General features: G+C 34.5%; 1 protein-coding gene across 1 annotated transcript in view; it reads right to left on the reverse strand.

Moving 5' to 3' along the window:
* Positions 1-713: 713 nt before the first annotated feature.
* Positions 714-21258, reverse strand: part of LOC144435140 (lipase maturation factor 1-like) — a 21732-nt gene continuing 1187 nt past the window's right edge. The window contains exons 3-11 of the mRNA XM_078123705.1: positions 19394-19404; positions 17724-17872; positions 16297-16362; positions 15359-15529; positions 14322-14505; positions 11171-11324; positions 10591-10774; positions 7213-7325; positions 714-1071 (exon numbers count right to left, since the gene is read on the reverse strand). Coding sequence (XP_077979831.1) covers positions 855-1071; positions 7213-7325; positions 10591-10774; positions 11171-11324; positions 14322-14505; positions 15359-15529; positions 16297-16362; positions 17724-17872; positions 19394-19404 — 1249 coding nt within the window. The 3' untranslated portion in view covers positions 714-854. The remainder of the gene's footprint in view (positions 1072-7212; positions 7326-10590; positions 10775-11170; positions 11325-14321; positions 14506-15358; positions 15530-16296; positions 16363-17723; positions 17873-19393; positions 19405-21258) is intronic.

The following is a 21258-nucleotide window of genomic DNA, read 5'->3' on the forward strand; positions in this document are numbered from 1 at the left end:
CAGAATGATTCCATGGTGGTGTAAATCACTCATGGAACAGAGTCTTCACAGAATGATTCCATGGTGGTGTAAATCACTCATGGAACTGAGTCTTCACAGAATGATTCCATGGTGGTGTAAATCACTCATGGAACCGAGTCTTCACAGAATGATTCCATGGTGGTGTAAATCACTCATGGAACCGAGTCTTCACAGAATGATTCCATGGTGGTGTAAATCACTCATGGAACCGAGTCTTCACAGAATGATTCCATGGTGGTGTAAATCACTCATGGAACCGAGTCTTCACAGAATGATTCCATGGTGGTGTAAATCACTCATGGAACCGAGTCTTCACAGAATGATTCCATGGTGGTGTAAATCACTCATGGAACCGAGTCTTCACAGAATGATTCCATGGTGGTGTAAATCACTCATGGAACCGAGTCTTCACAGAATGATTCCATGGTGGTGTAAATCACTCATGGAACTGAGTCTTCACAGAATGATTTCATGGTGGTGTAAATCACTCATGGAACTGAGTCTTCACAGAATGATTCCATGGTGGTGTAAATCACTCATGGAACTACAACATACAATTCTTAGGCTATTCTTCCTATCAAGTAATGCATGTATCTATTTTGGCAGTAGATATTGATGATCCATGGAATTTAAAGGTATAAATTTGCATATTAGTGGAAATTTACATACTATCATTGCTTCAGCACCTGGCAAAGATTTGGTCCACAGAGAATGCATACTTGTGACTCTCCATCTGTTCTGCAGTTTCATATTATTCTTTCACTATAGCAAGCAACATGTTTGAAGTGGCATCATATACTCTTACAAATGTTAAAAGTAAAGTACAAATTTAATTAAGTCTCCTTTCCAGTTGGAATATCTTTAAGTTTCACCTTGCCACGAACTTTTGGTACACCATATCCCCTTCTCTGCAGATAAGACGCTAGGCTGTGCAATGATACAGGAGGTAAGTATTGTCCAATTCTTCTACGTTTCCACCATTTTCCTTCCTGTGCAGCTTTACTGCCTATCTTGGTGTAAGTATATCTGTAGTGCTCAGCACGTATATATCTGTGAATTATCAACAAAGTAAATTTACAATCCAATAGCATGTTCTAGATTACTCATCATAATATTTGTCAGCCATGCTGTTTGTTAGAAATCTATGATCAAATCCCAGGTTCTCTAGTGTATCTTATTAGTGGAGCTCTAAGAATTAGATAGAATATCACTCTTTTGTTCTGGGCCAACTTTTTCTATGATGTTAATACTCAACAACTGTTTTTCACTCCCAACTTTTAATCCTAACACAAACTTGGCCATTAATTAAATCCATGATGAATCAGAAGCATATCCTACGATGTGAAAACCTTGTTGTACAAATTTACAAGATTTTATTGTAATTATTTAAAGTGGCACAAGCTGAGTTTATAAGCTTTTACTCAAGTGAAAATACTTACATAGAACGTTAATGTCAATGTATGTATTCTATATCATTACAATTGTCTTAATTCTGGCATTATTAGAAAAGTTGACTGCATTGTAGGGATTTCCTCAGCATTTTTTATATTGATGATAAATTACATCATCAGATACTTTACAGGTTATTATACCTTAACATCAGGTTTGCAAGTGATGGTTAAATATGCTTCAATAAGTACAAACCTGTGAGCACCTTTTAAATATGCAGCTAAAACTACGCCAAAATACGTATAAACTCAGTTTGCACCCCTTAAATGCAGTGTTGAGTTCTGAAATGTTTTTGTACATTTATTAAGTGACATTCTGTTATGTTTATGTTGATATGTCGATAGAAAAGAAAATGCAATCAGCAAATCATACGGAAGTATTATAACACATCTGTATGCAACTGAATGTTCCAAATCACGTGAAATTCATTTTTCTTGGATAATCTGTAATAATTACAGAACTCCATGATGTATGAGAGCTGGTGTGGCTACTCAAAACGCTTTCAGTATTTTCAGTGGCACTTTCACTTGTTTTGTTTTCATGAAAGTATACAGCCACAAAAAACACAACAGGCACTTGTGTAAATACACCAAATACACCACACTTGCACTCAAACATCTTGGAGCTCTTTTCTTATCTACACTAGCTGTAACCGGAACATTTTTTGAAACTGTTTTGTTAGATATAATTGATTTACTTGACGTATCATACACCTTATAAGCAGTGTTCAGTCAGCTGTGCATAAATATATTTTTGTAGCTGTACACAATATGGTAAACAAATTCAATTAAATGGATTCTGGGTCTACACCCTAAAATTAGTGGCTCTAACAAGCTTACTATTACAACTTGTTACTGTATTATATATGGATATCATTCCTCTAACCAACATGTAAAATGTCTAATTATCGATATTTTAACAATTTTCAGTGAATATTACTGTTGATTCTCTGGTTGAAAATCTAGTTACAGCTAGTGCAGAGGTTCATACTATTACAATGGGTACTAATACTTGGGTGGATTTGTGTGATAGAATGGATTGACAGCTATGAGGTCAGTGGTGGTACTTACTTGGGTGGATTTGTATGATAGAATGGATTGACAGCTATAAGATCAGTGGTGGTACTTACTTTGGTGGATTTGTATGATAGAATGGATTGACAGCTATAAGATCAGTGGTGGTACTCACTTGGGTGGATTTGTATGATAGAATGGATTGACAGCTATAAGATCAGTGGTGGTACTTACTTGGGTGGATTTGTGTGATAGAATGGATTGACAGCTATAAGATCAGTGGTGGTACTCACTTGGGTGGATTTGTATGATAGAATGGATTGACAGCTATAAGATCAGTGGTAGTACTCACTTGGGTGGATTTGTATGATAGAATGGATTGACAGCCATAAGATCAGTGGTGGTACTTACTTGGGTGGATTTGTGTGATAGAATGGATTGACAGCTATAAGATCAGTGGTAGTACTCACTTGGGTGGATTTGTATGATAGAATGGATTGACAGCTATAAGATCAGTGGTGGTACTCACTTGGGTGGATTTGTATGATAGAATGGATTGACAGCTATAAGATCAGTGGTGGTACTTACTTTGGTGGATTTGTATGATAGAATGGATCGACAGCTATAAGATCAGTGGTGGTACTTACTTGGGTGGATTTGTGTGATAGAATGGATTGACAGCTATGAGGTCAGTGGTGGTACTCACTTGGGTGGATTTGTATGATAGAATGGATTGACAGCTATAAGATCAGTGGTGGTACTCACTTGGGTGGATTTGTATGATAGAATGGATTGACAGCTATAAGATCAGTGGTGGTACTCACTTGGGTGGATTTGTGTGATAGAATGGATTGACAGCTATAAGATCAGTGGTGGTACTTACTTGGGTGGATTTGTATGATAGAATGGATTGACAGCTATAAGATCAGTGGTGGTACTTACTTGGGTGGATTTGTATGATAGAATGGATTGACAGCTATAAGATCAGTGGTGGTACTTACTTGGGTGGATTTGTATGATAGAATGGATTGACAGCTATAAGATCAGTGGTGGTACTTACTTGGGTGGATTTGTATGATAGAATGGATTGACAGCCATAAGATCAGTGGTGGTACTCACTTGGGTGGATTTGTATGATAGAATGGATTGATAGCCATAAGATCAGTGGTAGTACTCACTTGGGTGGATTTGTATGATAGAATGGATTGACAGCTATAAGATCAGTGGTGGTACTCACTTGGGTGGATTTGTATGATAGAATGGATTGACAGCTATAAGATCAGTGGTAGTACTTACTTGGGTGGATTTGTATGATAGAATGGATTGACAGCTATAAGATCAGTGGTAGTACTCACTTGGGTGGATTTGTATGATAGAATGGATTGACAGCTATAAGATCAGTGGTGGTACTCACTTGGGTGGATTTGTATGATAGAATGGATTGACAGCTATAAGATCAGTGGTAGTACTCACTTGGGTGGATTTGTATGATAGAATGGATTGACAGCTATAAGATCAGTGGTGGTACTTACTTGGGTGGATTTGTATGATAGAATGGATTGACAGCTATAAGATCAGTGGTGGTACTCACTTGGGTGGATTTGTATGATAGAATGGATTGACAGCTATAAGATCAGTGGTGGTACTCACTTGGGTGGATTTGTATGATAGAATGGATTGACAGCTATAAGATCAGTGGTAGTACTCACTTGGGTGGATTTGTATGATAGAATGGATTGACAGCTATAAGATCAGTGGTGGTACTCACTTGGGTGGATTTGTATGATAGAATGGATTGACAGCTATAAGATCAGTGGTGGTACTCACTTGGGTGGATTTGTATGATAGAATGGATTGACAGCTATAAGATCAGTGGTGGTACTCACTTGGGTGGATTTGTATGATAGAATGGATTGACAGCTATAAGATCAGTGGTGGTACTTACTTGGGTGGATTTGTATGATAGAATGGATTGACATCTATAAGATCAGTGGTGGTACTTACTTGGGTGGATTTGTATGATAGAATGGATTGACAGCTATAAGATCAGTGGTAGTACTCACTTGGGTGGATTTGTATGATAGAATGGATTGACAGCTATAAGATCAGTGGTGGTACTTACTTGGGTGGATTTGTGTGATAGAATGGATTGACAGCTATAAGATCAGTGGTGGTACTCACTTGGGTGGATTTGTATGATAGAATGGATTGACAGCTATAAGATCAGTGGTAGTACTCACTTGGGTGGATTTGTATGATAGAATGGATTGACAGCCATAAGATCAGTGGTGGTACTTACTTGGGTGGATTTGTGTGATAGAATGGATTGACAGCTATAAGATCAGTGGTAGTACTCACTTGGGTGGATTTGTATGATAGAATGGATTGACAGCTATAAGATCAGTGGTGGTACTCACTTGGGTGGATTTGTATGATAGAATGGATTGACAGCTATAAGATCAGTGGTGGTACTTACTTGGGTGGATTTGTATGATAGAATGGATTGACAGCTATAAGATCAGTGGTGGTACTTACTTGGGTGGATTTGTATGATAGAATGGATTGACAGCTATAAGATCAGTGGTGGTACTTACTTGGGTGGATTTGTATGGTAGAATGGATTGACAGCTATAAGATCAGTGGTGGTACTTACTTGGGTGGATTTGTATGATAGAATGGATTGACAGCCATAAGATCAGTGGTGGTACTCACTTGGGTGGATTTGTATGATAGAATGGATTGATAGCCATAAGATCAGTGGTAGTACTCACTTGGGTGGATTTGTATGATAGAATGGATTGACAGCTATAAGATCAGTGGTGGTACTCACTTGGGTGGATTTGTATGATAGAATGGATTGACAGCTATAAGATCAGTGGTAGTACTCACTTGGGTGGATTTGTATGATAGAATGGATTGACAGCTATAAGATCAGTGGTGGTACTTACTTGGGTGGATTTGTATGATAGAATGGATTGATAGCCATAAGATCAGTGGTAGTACTCACTTGGGTGGATTTGTATGATAGAATGGATTGACAGCTATAAGATCAGTGGTGGTACTCACTTGGGACTCACTTGGGTGGATTTGTATGATAGAATGGATTGACAGCTATAAGATCAGTGGTGGTACTTACTTGGGTGGATTTGTATGATAGAATGGATTGACAGCTATAAGATCAGTGGTGGTACTCACTTGGGTGGATTTGTATGATAGAATGGATTGACAGCTATAAGATCAGTGGTGGTACTCACTTGGGTGGATTTGTATGATAGAATGGATTGACAGCTATAAGATCAGTGGTGGTACTTACTTGGGTGGATTTGTATGATAGAATGGATTGACAGCTATAAGATCAGTGGTGGTACTTACTTGGGTGGATTTGTATGATAGAATGGATTGACAGCTATAAGATCAGTGGTGGTACTTACTTGGGTGGATTTGTATGATAGAATGGATTGACAGCTATAAGATCAGTGGTGGTACTTACTTGGGTGGATTTGTATGATAGAATGGATTGACAGCTATAAGATCAGTGGTGGTACTTACTTGGGTGGATTTGTATGATAGAATGGATTGACAGCTATAAGATCAGTGGTGGTACTCACTTGGGTGGATTTGTATGATAGAATGGATTGACAGCTATAAGATCAATGGTGGTACTTACTTGGGTGGATTTGTGTGATAGAATGGATTGACAGCTATAAGATCAGTGGTGGTACTTACTTGGGTGGATTTGTGTGATAGAATGGATTGACAGCTATAAGATCAGTGGTGGTACTTACTTGGGTGGATTTGTATGATAGAATGGATCGACAGCTATAAGATCAGTGGTGGTACTTACTTGGGTGGATTTGTATGATAGAATGGATTGACAGCTATAAGATCAGTGGTGGTACTTACTTGGGTGGATTTGTGTGATAGAATGGATTGACAGCTATAAGATCAGTGGTAGTACTCACTTGGGTGGATTTGTATGATAGAATGGATTGACAGCTATAAGATCAGTGGTAGTACTCACTTGGGTGGATTTGTATGATAGAATGGATTGACAGCTATAAGATCAGTGGTGGTACTTACTTGGGTGGATTTGTGTGATAGAATGGATTGACAGCTATAAGATCAGTGGTGGTACTTACTTGGGTGGATTTGTATGATAGAATGGATTGATAGCCATAAGATCAGTGGTGGTACTCACTTGGGTGGATTTGTATGATAGAATGGATTGACAGCTATAAGATCAGTGGTGGTACTTACTTGGGTGGATTTGTATGATAGAATGGATTGACAGCTATAAGATCAGTGGTGGTACTCACTTGGGTGGATTTGTATGATAGAATGGATTGACAGCTATAAGATCAGTGGTAGTACTCACTTGGGTGGATTTGTATGATAGAATGGATTGATAGCTATAAGATCAGTGGTGGTACTTACTTGGGTGGATTTGTATGATAGAATGGATTGACAGCTATAAGATCAGTGGTGGTACTTACTTGGGTGGATTTGTATGATAGAATGGATTGACATCTATAAGATCAGTGGTGGTACTTACTTGGGTGGATTTGTATGATAGAATGGATTGACAGCTATAAGATCAGTGGTGGTACTTACTTGGGTGGATTTGTATGATAGAATGGATTGACAGCTATAAGATCAGTGGTGATACTTACTTGGGTGGATTTGTGTGATAGAACGGATTGACAGCTATAAGATCAGTGGTGGTACTTACTTGGGTGGATTTGTATGATAGAATGGATTGACAGCTATAAGATCAGTGGCTTCTTCATCATTGACAAGTAATTTTGCGGACAGATTGATCAGCCAAGGATTCATCTCATAGTTCTACAACAGAGAAATGTGAAAAAAAGATGTCATATTGACAGAAATATATAGACAAACTCTCTACTGATGATACAAGAAGTTTCTCTTTTCTTTCCTCTTCTTCAGTTGTCTTTCAGATTTAATGTCTACAGAAATCTACTATGATCACAGACAACCATGATGTGATACAAGTCTTAAGTTTCTCATTTGTCACAATGGATTCTCCCTTTATCTATACAAACTACCATGGCTTCAATTTGATGCAATTTTGTGGACAAACGACCTGAATTTAGAGAAGTTGATAATCTATATTTTGATTCAAATCAAGATTTCCACAATATGAAAATGGACATATTGACACGTTCTCTATCATAAATCGACAAGAATTCAGAAGTCAATAACATGTACTTTTGACTCAATTCAAAGGTTCCACTTGAAAATGGGTATACTGAATCGTTCTCTAATACAAATGTGCAAGAATTCAGAAATAGATATTGTATTTTTGATTTAAGTCAAGATTTCAACATGAAAATGGACAGATTACAAAAATCAGATGAAAATAGACAGATTACAAAAATCAGATGAAAATGGACAGATTACAAAAATCAGATTACAACAAGGGATTTCTGTCTGAAAGTGGTCATAATTATAAAATTCTCTATCATAAATTAGCAAGAATTCAGAAGTTGATTACATATATTTTTGATTCAAGTTAAAGATTTCCCTATGAAAATTAAGGTACAGGTGATCAATTCCTTCCAATGGAGATTGATAGTTTTAGCATACATACTACAGCAGCAAAGTGTTGGCTGTATCAAATTCTGATGTCTCTCTCTTGTCAGTGTAATTTTTCTTGTTGAGGGGGAGGAGCATCCCAATGAATTCTCAATATTAGCATGTAGCCTAAAGACATGCTAGAGGTTCAAAATAGAACAAGAAGGCTAATTTATTCTGATGTTACACCCATAGTAATGTACAATGTATGTGTAGCGTGTGAAGCAGCTAGTCATGGTGTCAACCAAGAAATCAAAAGATAGTGAATTTTATGACATGCCTAGATGGTCAACTTCTATTTTAGGTAATGACAATTAAGGACCTGCAAAGTAACAACTAACTTTTCGTATGAAGTCCTGAAGTGATGTGATTGCCAGATCGGGATGACACTTACTGAGTGACTGTAAAAATCTTTTCAGATTATAATGACAAACATGAAAAATATGACAATGAAAGGGTGACATTGTTTATATAGCCCTCAAAATATACTTGATTGACACATCCAGTGTTTTGGTAAAGATTTGGAACATCATCATCAACAGAGAGGGAGAATTTGTCAATTAAAATTATACACTTTTCTCATAGTCATACGTCTAATCACAATGTTAGTGGAGAACCAAATTGTGAATGAAAATCTGTTACCAGCTAGACGACAAAACTAGATATCTTTAATACATAAACCTAAATGACTTGACACCTGTGTCAGGTCACAGTCTGCAACCATGGTAACCATCTCATTTATTTTCGTCTGTTTGTCATTGCTATGGAAATTATCAATCAATTTACCACAGATTGGATCTAGTTATATCTTTCTCGAAATTTTTTTTTCTTCCTATCTTCTAAGGAATCACTGTAAAAGTAGCCCACATGCCGATATAATATTTATATAGATGTCATTTTCTGTTATCAATAACAAATGGTACATTTTCATCTTTTTTTTCTGATTACTTTTTGTTTGTTGTATCCATAAAGGAGGCCAAGTCATAAAAGATGACTTCTTGACCTTCTGGTGATAAAAGTCCACAATGTGGCATAAATATTACACATTATAACAATCTTATAGAGATAAGATTTTGATGAAATCGTCAATTTATGATACAACACAACAGTCAAGATTTCAACTTATTAAGACAGACACAGACCAAAACTATTGTTGTGACATCTTGATAATATATAACTATAAATCGTTGCATCAATACAGTAAGGTCGTATCTGTCTATAAAATTGCATAGCAGATACAACCAATACTGCACTGACACAACGACATATGGACATTATTGTTTCAAATAGAGTGGCATTTCTAATGACATCCGTGACCTTGCAGTGTTCATTTTAGGGGACTTTCAATATATACTTTATCTTGGTTACAGGGAGATTGCTGCACAACAGAGGAACCACTATCACACACTTGTGTAATCTACCACATTGAACAATAGTAGTTTTACTTTGTGTCTATTTTAGTAAGGTGAAACCTCAATTGCCACTGTATCGATAGTCGTAATATGACCATCGGTACTTCAAATATCCATTCATTCTGTAAATGTCCACTGGCAGAGAATAAAAATCATTCTTCTGACCTAATTACTGATGTGTGCAGAGAACATGTCAAGGCACAATTTTTTTTAAAGAGTAGATCAATTTTAAATGACCATTGTCTCTACGCATGCTTTGTTGAAGTTCTTAAAAGGACCATTTTAACACTTTTCCCACAATGCAGTGCTATTCACTGATTAAACCCATTTTACAATTAGACACTCACTATTTTGTGGAGTTAATTTCATCTATTGTTAATTTTAAAACCAGGTAAAATTTATGAAGAATTCAGGATTCATTGTACATCACCGATCAAGTTTGAAAGCTGCACTAGCTGTAACTGGAAAATTTTTAAAAAAACTGTTTTGGTGGAAATAATAACTTTAATACTCATAATACCATACCACCGTGAACAGTATTGAATCACCTGTAGGTAACTGTATTTTTGTAGCTGCAGTAAACATGACACAAAAAATCCAATCAAATAGTGATTTCTTGGTTGGTACCTAAAAATCAGTGTCCCTATGCGATCATGATTTCAGCTTGTTGCTGTATTACTTTTGGATAAAATTAACCCCTAATTAACATGTACAATGTCTAATTATTGGTATTTTAACAATTTTCAGTATATGGTTGATTGATCAAAAGTAATATTAAGTTAGAGCTAAAATTTTACATCTAATATCATATCTAAGTCACATAATATCAACCTTATAAAATACTCCAGGCACCAATGGCTGCATTCTCAGATATGGTGTAATTGCTGTGAATCGTACAATTTCAGGAAGAATCTTAAAATTTAATTTTCAGTGTATTAATTCACACCATCTGGTAAAAGTTTAAAGGTTTTCTTTCAAGTCTGAGTAAAGTGGGCTGTCAACTCCAAAGTTCACAGAATGTTATTTTTGCAAAAAATGTCTGACTGGAAAACTGAATTAATCAGGACATTGAAACATAAAGGAAAACAAAACAAACTAACCTGAAATGCTGCAAACCATATCAACCAATCTAATCTGTAGTGGTATGGTGAGATCAAACATGGCCGCCTAGTAATATTTCCAGGTTTGCATTTGAACTCATATTCCAGCCACACAGCATTAGGATCATTGGGGTCATCACTTAATGTACCTTGTAAGATCACTTCTGTTCTCTCCTTGGTCACACTACAACAAAAGTAACATAAAAAAACCCTTTGAAGTAAAAATTCATTGATTGCTAAAATGTAGCCTGGGGACTTATTTTGGTGTTACTATCTCAAGAAACTTGGTGAAAGCTTTTTGAGATAATAACACCAAGAATGACTATTGGGCAATGTGTAAAGAATACAAGTTCAATATCAAATACCACCAACATTTGTCTGGCGGCTATCCCTGGCATCAAATTTCAAGATCTCCCTTCTGAGTAGAGATTTGAAATTTGAAAATACTATGCTGAACATACAGCAATGCTAAAATTTAATTCATTACTGTAAACCAAACATGAACATATTCCTTGTATGTTGATAGCAGTTGATCAAATATAAAGTCAATCTGGTGGTGGTATATAATGTTACTTCTTACCTTCCAAAGGCTCCATATGTGTTGACCAATCTTAGAGAATCAAATGATGTATTCATGGCTTGGTGAGTTGACAGCAGATTCTGCACGACTGGGATACTAAGATATCCTATCAATATTCCTATACTAATGTTTAAAACCCTCCGTACATATACACCTGCAGAGAATAAGAACACAAATTTGGTGTTTAATATATGCAAGAATTTGAGTTAATATATGGGTGTTTGTTTTGAGGAATTCAAGTCTGAGAGCCTATCTGAGCATTCTAGGTTCCTGGATAAGGAAATCATGAGTAAGCTATAAGGATGAAAGTTTGTGGTCCTCCTATACAAAAATGACTAAACTAAAATACAAATTTGCACACATCACACCCTATTCATTTAGTCCCATGTGGGATGTTGAGTACAGTATTATATAAATGGAGGAAGAGGGAGAGGAACGGAGGGGAGAGGAGGGGAGAGGGGGGAAGGGAGGGGAGGGAGGGGGAGACGAAAAAAGTTTATATTTCTATAATTACATTAGGTATTGTCTGATAGAAAGTATAATGTTATGGCTATGAGGTTGGTCTGAGATTTCAAGTCAAGGGAAATAAACTACATCAATGATAGCAATACAGTTGTACACTATTGTATGCTGTTTTCATCATTCACTGACTACTGTATTACTATCAACAACACGGTCTTACCAACTTGTTGACAAAAATACATACCATAGAGATTTTGTCTGCAGTGGTTTGATGCAATCAAAACAAAAAGTAAAGAGAATAGACTTGTTTCCTAATTGACATTTGTAATCGAAATGAAAATATCATTGAAATATGCAATGACAGTAATAAAGGTACTGAGAAGAACATCATATTATCTTTTACTTTAATAGTCAGGATTGAAAATTGAATTCGTAGAGATCACAAAACGTTTTCAATTTTCTTCTTGTATATCATATGTAATATGCTAACCCAAATAACGACGAGTAAGTACGATGAGAAATGATTCCCAAAGTTGAAGTCATTTTTAATACTGTAATACATCCTTACATACAAAGTTAATCAGTTGTAAATGTGCTTTGAGTCTCTTATGTTTTGAGGCAATCTAGCCACCACACTGTCACAGATTATTGGCTCCACACTGGATTAGTCTCAGACATGATTACAAGATATATTAGATTATATAAATGTATATCAAGGTAATAAATAACAGTGGGTTTGACATGTCTGATATCAAAAATGTCAACCTTTCTCCACAGCCATAGATACAATTTGTTACTACATGTACAATATAAGACAACAAGCTATAATTTGCACAATATTTTGGAGGTAAAGATGAAAAAAAAAATTTCTTTTAAAAATCACATTTTCATTTCTACGTTACAAAACAGTGATCTGGTCACTTTCTCTTCCAAACACTATCAAATACAAATCTGCATGCTGAGCAGTTTCAATAACGGTGGTCATCATGTAATGACATATTCTTCATCTACACATCCTTTGATAGAGACATCCTTACCAAATTTTGGACAAATCCAACATTAGTTTTGAGTTCAATGTTATTAACCAGAAGTGATATTTTTTTCAACTGATTAATTTGCATATCAATGATGTCATAACTGCTAGAAAAATATTACCTAGACACCTTTACAAACATTATTACAAAATTTAAGATTAATCTGACAGGTAGTTGAGGTCATTTTTGTCTAAAACTATACTTTCTGACCAAAATTACAAATTTATTATGTAACTATTTTGATTTGAACAATTTCCCACATTGACATCCTAGTAACATCCCATCAAATACCAGGCTGAGATCAACTATAGCCAGGTAGTTTATAACTCAACTCTACACATATTCAAACAAACAGACAGATAGACAGACAGACAGACAGACAGACAGACATACATACAGACAGACAGACAGACAGACACTTCACCATGATTATAAAACTACTAAACCTACAGTTCAGTTGTGATTATAAAAATGGACACGTGTAAATTTTCCATCATATTGTATTCTGTGATAACAAATACTTTAGTAGTGGAGGAAATATACAAATTGTCAATGAAACTCAACCTTTTTATGGCTGTTTTTATGGAAACATGACTGTCAAAATTATTCTGAAATTAGTCATATACAGATGTAATGGTCTATTTATTAAATAATAAGGAACATTTCAAACTGTGATAAGTTCTTTTCTTTGGTCATTTCAACATTATCTTGTATTTCCACATGTAATGCTTAAAAACTATAGAAAACATTGTATTTGATATAAACTGTGTGACACACTTTCACCGTTTACTGTAGAATGTCAGCCTTAATGTCAACCATGTTGTTTTCTAGTTCTAATTGTCACCATGACGTGTACTAGACCTCACATCACCTCATATCATTTACACTTCTTGTTTTCATGTAAGATATATGATAACATCAAAACATTCTTAGAACTGTTTTTTTAAGAGGAAATAAAAAACTGTAAAGTTCCAAAGCACACTTCAGCCTAGCTACAATACAAGGTATTGAAATTCATGTAAGTTTACTACATTTGTTTGATTCCACAACCTGCTCCTTGCTTTATATGACTACACATCTACCCTATGTTGTAAATTATCTTACCAAATGCTGTTCTACAATGACCCCCCACCACCACCAACCCCCCCCCCCCCCACCACCCACCACCACCACCCATTTGAGAATGAATGTTCATGAACTCTTGGTTCATAGTAATATTGAGAAAATGAATTCTATTTACAGACTAAAACATTTTTCAAAAGACATATCCAAAATGTTCAGTGCTATTCTATCAATAAAACATCTCCCCCATGTGAGAGTGAATGTTCATGTACTATCAGTGAGTCTATCTAGTATAGTATTGTCTCTCTACACTTTATTTTGTCAAGATGTCAGCCCACTGTAGTACATCCCTAATGATGCAGATTCGACATCAATGTAAATTTGAGATTTGCTTTCAAAACAAATGTTCTGTGAGGAGACATTTTCACTTGTATCTCCCCTGTATGTTTGTCTCTCCGTGTAACCCTTGGTGCTGTTCCTGCCACAAAACACCACCCTCTAAAATGACTGTCTCACTGTGTACCCTGGTGTACCTGTAGCCCTTGGTGCTGTTCCAGCCTCAAAACATCACCCCTCTGTAATGACTGTCTTACCCCATGTAGCCCTTGGTGCTGTTCCGGTTCTTTCCTCCCTCTGAATTTGTAGTACTTTATGTTTTGCCCAGCCAGGTGAATTTGAAAATAAGAATGCATAGAACTTGTCATCCAGACAGCAAAGTGAAGGTAGGATTGTCAACCAGTTTAAGAAACTCAAATTACCACTGATTATTAGAACTACCTACAGACAAAAAATAAATAATAAAGATGCGTGGAAAGGGAAGGCAACCTATGATGTAATCACAAGTTGTTTGTCACAGCACCCTCAAAGTCCATGTACTCTTTTCCTTTGTTTTTATCCATTATTTTAAATCATGTAGTTTTTGGTCAGAGGATTCATGGTTTCAACCCGTTTCTGTACAGCTTATGGATAGTATGATTAAAATGTACAATGTCAGATTTAGTGGTATTTTAATAATTTTCAGTGAATATATTGTGTTTGATTGAAAAATGATACTCCAAGTTACACCAGTACAATGTTGAACATGGTGACAGATTCAAATCTAAGTTTTTGCTCAAGATTTAAACTTGCCACTATACTTATACCTACAGATAATATTGACCACTAATTAGCAATTAAGGTACAATATATTTTTTGTAATAATTGACCAATTTTAAGTCAATATATCTTTGGTTATTTGATGAACAAAATATCCAAGTTGCAGCTGATGTAGGCTTAATGTGTCCGACATTTTAACGTGAACATATTTCTGTGTTTCACTAGGACAGGGTCATAAATCCAATATTGACATAGTTTTTAGCCTCAGAATCATACAGATTAGATCATGCCATGTTTAAATCATTGACTTTGTGAGTAGATAAACCCTATCTCACAGGTTTTCATAATAATCTTGGATGATGAGGTAGATGGAGAAATTTCATGTAACTATATCATCATTATTTTGAAAGTCAGACTTATATGTGACAAAGTTGTAAATTTAAAGTGAAATTCATCAACCCATTCACTACCCTGATCTTCATTCTCATGTGACTAAAATAATAAATAGATCCCATCAAAGTTTATTTGTATTTACCTGGAAAAGTATTTGTAAGAGACCCCCTGTGATGATTGCTGGTCGCCATGGTATCCATAGAAAGAATGGTACTATCAATTCAATAAAATGATTGGTAAGAGTTTCAAATTTGTGGAAAATCTCAGGTTCTTGGTGCATATAGTAACTGATAGGGTTGGGTACTGGTTGCGTCTAGGAACAAAATAATAATATATAATAACAACGTTAGTTTTTATATAAAGCTTTCCCAATTTATGCTCAAAGCACTTTACAATTATTACCCCTGTCTTGGAACTATAGCGGCACAACGGCCCTTTATACTTCCTCAACTCCCTGGGGAGAATACAATCCATTGTAGCCTTTATAAGCACATAGGATTAAAGCATTCACATTGCAACCTCTATCCTACCAGGTCCCCAAATATACAGCTGGGTTGACTAGGGTACACATATGATAAAAGCATTCACATTGCAACATCTATCCTACCAGGTCCCCAATTATACAGCTATATATTATATTCCAAATTATAAGATACATGATGGTAACTTGCACACTTGTAAGACGTAATTCAAAGACTAGAAACTTTCACTGTTACAGTTCAGTGACTAAGGTTGTTTAGAACTCATCATAAATACAGGGTCACTTTTAACTTTTTATATCAACTGGTGATTCTTTTACAGCTAACAGCAATATGATGAACCATGTCAATGCAGTATCAACAAAAATATCTTGGTTCTTCCATCATGACAGGATCCATAAATCTCACTTTTATCTCATTTCGTTAATAACGATAATGTCGCATTAGAAAAGAAAAGAGTTTTTAGACTGTTTCATAATACTAGTATTTTTTTTGTCTGTTCCATAATTATAGATTTGTATTTTTGGTTTGTTTCATAATAATGTTCATAATTTGTTTATCCAGACATATTTCAATGTATCTATGGTAACAGCATATTTACCTCATAATGATAATTCATACAGGTTAAATCTCTCCAGCACTGGTCTCCTCGGATCTTGATCAGACCCTGAATAGACAGAAAATCAAATGTGAAAAAGTACAACTCTTAGAGAAAGACAAAGGCCTGTATGGCATGTTACGGCTTGTGTATGTACTAAATTTACATAAAATCACCTTGAATGGTAAAATAAAGGTATAAGTTATAACTTAGATAATCCATCAAACCATTCTAACAAAATTCTTTTGGTGAGGTCTGTAGGTGTCAACTAACACCTTATTGTGATGAATTGACTCTAAGAAGATATTTATTTGACAAAACCTAACACAAATATTTATAGATATGTGGCGAAATCCAAGTCACGGAGAAGTCAAACTTTGATACTTTTTAACAAATTCTGACATAAACATTACGTACGGGGGAAATTGTCAACTTTGGATAGGGTTAATGTCACCCCTTTTATCCTAATTGTATCTCAGTATATTCATATTATAAATTATAGCAAGGTAGAATTGTGAAAAGGGTTTCCAAATTTATGACGTAGAAAAGTCAATTTATGATTCATAACAAATCAATTTATGATTACTTGGAATAGTGTATCCCATGAATGTATATAAATTATACATATTATTTATGATTAGCAAATGTGTCTCAATATGTAATTTTTCTTCAGTGCTCTGAAAGTTCATGAAAGTGTTTGAAAACTATTCCACGAATAATATATTATGGTGATTTGAAATGTAGGGGGATAAAGTTATCAAATAAGCTAACGGTATGTTTTGATATAAGTTTTGAGAAGTTGAAAATCATCAAAAAGACAATGTACAGGTTTTGTCATTTTATTTTTGATGGACATAGGGGGTCCTGTAAAGGGCCATTTTGTTAATGACATAGGGGGTCCTATAAACATAACTTGATTACTTTATTTACCTATTATTTCCTTCCTTTAATGCCATTTATTTTCCATTTTGTTGTTGTGGGAGTGAGTGTGGGTAGAAGGCACTCACTCCTGAACAACAAAATAGAAAACAAACAAAAATAAACAAAGGAAATAGAGGTAACTAAAGAAATGGAGTGGTATTCACCACATCAGATTTGGATCAGATTACATACTGGCTAGACAGATGTTCTGTCAAACAACATACTGTCAAGTCAAATAACCAATGTCTGGACAACTAAAAATAAAGATTATGGTAGTACAGTTGAAACATAAAATGAATGAATATTTAGTGGAAATAAAACTGTCAATTCAATGTCCTGTTTTACAGTATGATAATGGGTGATTACATTGCATAACCATCAAACCAAAATATTCATAACCATCAAACCAAAATATTCATAACTTGTACTATTTCTTTCCTAGAAATCCATCACAATAAATATATATACATGTTAAAATATTTCTTATTTGGAGTGAATTTACAACTTACTGCTCCCAGCATGATTCTGAATATCAGCCATCGATATCCCATAATAGTAACCATTGGTGTCGGTGTCTTCCTGGGTACTTGTCGCCATGACAACAAAGGACACATAAAGATAGCCAGAAACCCTGTCTCTAATAGCTGAGATTCCCATCCTGAAAATAAACAGAATGAGATTGAAAATTAGAATTTATGTTTACTTACTTGCTTACTTATCTCATCCCTACCCCACTCCAAATATTACAGGTGGGTGAAAATAAACATATTTTTTTATTTTGATCTGAGAACTGAAAATTTGGGTCGGTCAGTGAGAAACAAAAAAAATAGGGTCCCCCGTAGAGTGGAAACCAGGGCACCACCATACTATTATTTGGTTTTAACTTCTATAGTCTGCATCTATATGAATTATACTTTATTTGTATTCTAGAGTATAGCCTGCAAGCCAAATATATATACATGATATATAGTAGTGTATTACATGTGTTCTGTATCTAATTAATAAGATTCAATGAACACCTAACATTTAGCTTCCAACAAGTCATAAACTTTCAATTTTCATTAATAACATATCTGAATGATTAATGGTACGATAATATTGTGTACATCGACTTGTTAAGTACAGAGTAACATTCTAGTAGACATATTGAAATACATGACACTACCCAGTATTAGTCTGGAGTCTGGTTATCAAAAAGGGTAGAAGTTGAGTTAGTGATTTTTGAGGGGAAATATTACTTTTACACATTTTCATAACTTGTTATTGACACATTCTGATTAAAATTTGAAGTAGGAAATACAGTTGGATTGCTTCTAATTATTTACCTCTATTTCCTTCAAATGTCAATAAATAGTTTTTGGATTATTTTTCTTGTTTTTGTTCTGGGGTGAATACCTATGATGCAGGAAAAAGTGCTCACTGATAAAATAAAATAAACAAACAACACTATACAAAGGAAATAAAGGTAAGTAAAATAATTAAACTGTATTCTTACATCAGATTGTTATTGGCAGAACTTAAACCTAATATTGAGGAAATATACAAATGATTTGTGAATGAATTAATAATATTAATTTCACCAGATAAAAAAAAAAGTGTTGCATGTCAAAAAATGAAACGATAATAATGATGATTATTTGTGTCTCACTTTTTATGAAATATTTAATAATTTATTCAAAATGTCCGCATACATTAACATTTGAAACTCTATACTACATGTTAAGATATTTTGCAAACTGAGAAAAAATTCTGAACAGTAAATACTCCACTTTTTTACTTTTCCCTTGTGTTTTCACTATCACACCCTCTCAAGAAATAACATACTACATAACAAAATTCATTTGAACACTGAACTTGGACAAAAAAAAATTAACAGAGGAAAACATCAAAATGTGTATAGATTTCTTCAATAGTTCAAACATTAGTTTTATCATTTCATCTTTCTAAAAATTTGCTTTCAATTTGTTAGACTTGTGTAAGCCAGTACTATCCAGTTTACACCAGTCCCAACCAGTTCTAATATGAATTGATAGCTGAGATTTCTACACAAAACCAGTTCAAACCAGTTCAAACAACTTATAACATGAATTAATATATGAGATTTGCATGTTTCTCTACAAACATAAGTATGCAAATTATGACATTTTCATTTTTCTCAGATACAGTATGAAATACTTACCAAAGGAATACCTGAAAAAAAATTAGCGAGAGCAAATGTTAGTTTATCAGTCATATCATGGTAAATCAACTTGTATGATGTTATCCATTGGTTCAGACAAAACAAATGCTGCAATATATGAGACAATATTGAGTTTTAGCAAATTTATCCTTTCAGACTGAAAAATTCATCACTGTCTGCCTTCCATATTGCCGAATATGAGAAACTGTTGCATCTAACCAGGTGTGATTGGAAAGACAAATGTAAAAAATCCAATTTGCATAGATTCCAGGCTAATATCGCAGTCACTTATAATAGTCACAGCATTGTGGAGCACCGACAATGATGAACATTTTCAGTCTTATTTACCCCTCTGTTACCATGGATGTTAAACCTCAACAAAAACATCACAACATTAGACATTTCATATTCTGAGATTGCCTGCACACATTTTGCCAAATTTTATCTGCTGTTGGTCATCAACAGATGGTATTTTATTTGCATATCACTATATGTAATACCACAGTAACATTTTTTCTATTGTTTTTTTTAGGTACAACAGCGTTCTATCTGTGAGATAATACATCACATAGAAATGAACAAACGACATCTACATGTGACATGCACAATGTATATAAAGACCTGGCTCTAAATACTGCAAAGAAAAAGGACAGATAATGTCATAAATAGTAAATTTGAAACAAGTTTGAGAATAAAATTTCTTTTTAAAAAATTGAAAGTTCACAAAATTGTACCACGTTCAGAGAAAATGTCTTCAACAGAATAGATGTGACTTAGGACATTCAGCTAACATAGAGAAAGGTTTATGTATCACCATAGTGAATTATTGACATTAAACAGGATATCTTTTGCCATAATGTGAAGTTTTTGTTTAACTTTTGATAAAAGGAAAAAGTTTGTATGTTACAATTAATGAAGCATAAACATTGGAGAGATTATGTATGATTAAACTCCATGAAGCCAAAGACTTTAAGTGCTTTTCTGAAAATCATAATCGTCTTTGTCTAATAAACTTCCTACAAAATCTATAAATCTGTAAAGATTAGTGTATTTCCTTAAGATTAGTGTCTTCATGGTTGGATTGATGTGGATGATTAGCTGCACACTGGTTTTAATCTTAGCATGGCTTAAGTATTCATAATCCAATCATCTGTCTTGTAATCCTGACAAATCGTTTATTTAGATCAGTTTTATCCCGACAAAAGTATAGATTACTTGTGGAAACTATAAATATTAGGAAGTAAGTCACAAAGTATGTGAACATTTTGTTGGATTTTTGTGTAAAGACGTTTGTGGAAATAATAAATGAGTACTAGTCCAGTAGTTATCTTTATTTTGCAGGAAAGCAGAAAATATCTATTTCTAACAATAGGAGGAATAATTCTAATGGCAGCCATTTTGGATTTGTAAAAAAGATGCATTTTAACATTTACATATACTGAAAATCTTTTCTTGATTTCATAAATTCTCTATAAAGTATAAACAAGTTTATCCTTAATTTTTTTGAGGTAAAACTTTGTCATGAAAATAAAAAGTTATACATTTTTTAAGCAAAACTTGGGTAACCATCAAAAATCACTAAAAAATTTTCATCAGCTTGGAAGATCAAATGAATTATATTACAAAGGTACACAAAAACTCAGGTTAAACTGTTTGTGTGTTGTAACTTTTGCATTTCATCACAAAAAGCAGAAGTGAAATATCAAACAGACTATCAAATGTCAAGCTATAATTGCATCAATTCTGATAAGTCAGAGCAGTCTGTTTCTTGCTGGTACAACAAAAACAGTGACATGTGCTGTACTGTGCCACTAAAGCCTGCCATAACAGTTTTATGAAGACATTCTGGTGATTATAGTGTTTAC

This window comes from Glandiceps talaboti, chromosome 5 (genome assembly GCF_964340395.1).
Source record: "Glandiceps talaboti chromosome 5, keGlaTala1.1, whole genome shotgun sequence".
NCBI lineage: Eukaryota > Metazoa > Hemichordata > Enteropneusta > Spengelidae > Glandiceps > Glandiceps talaboti.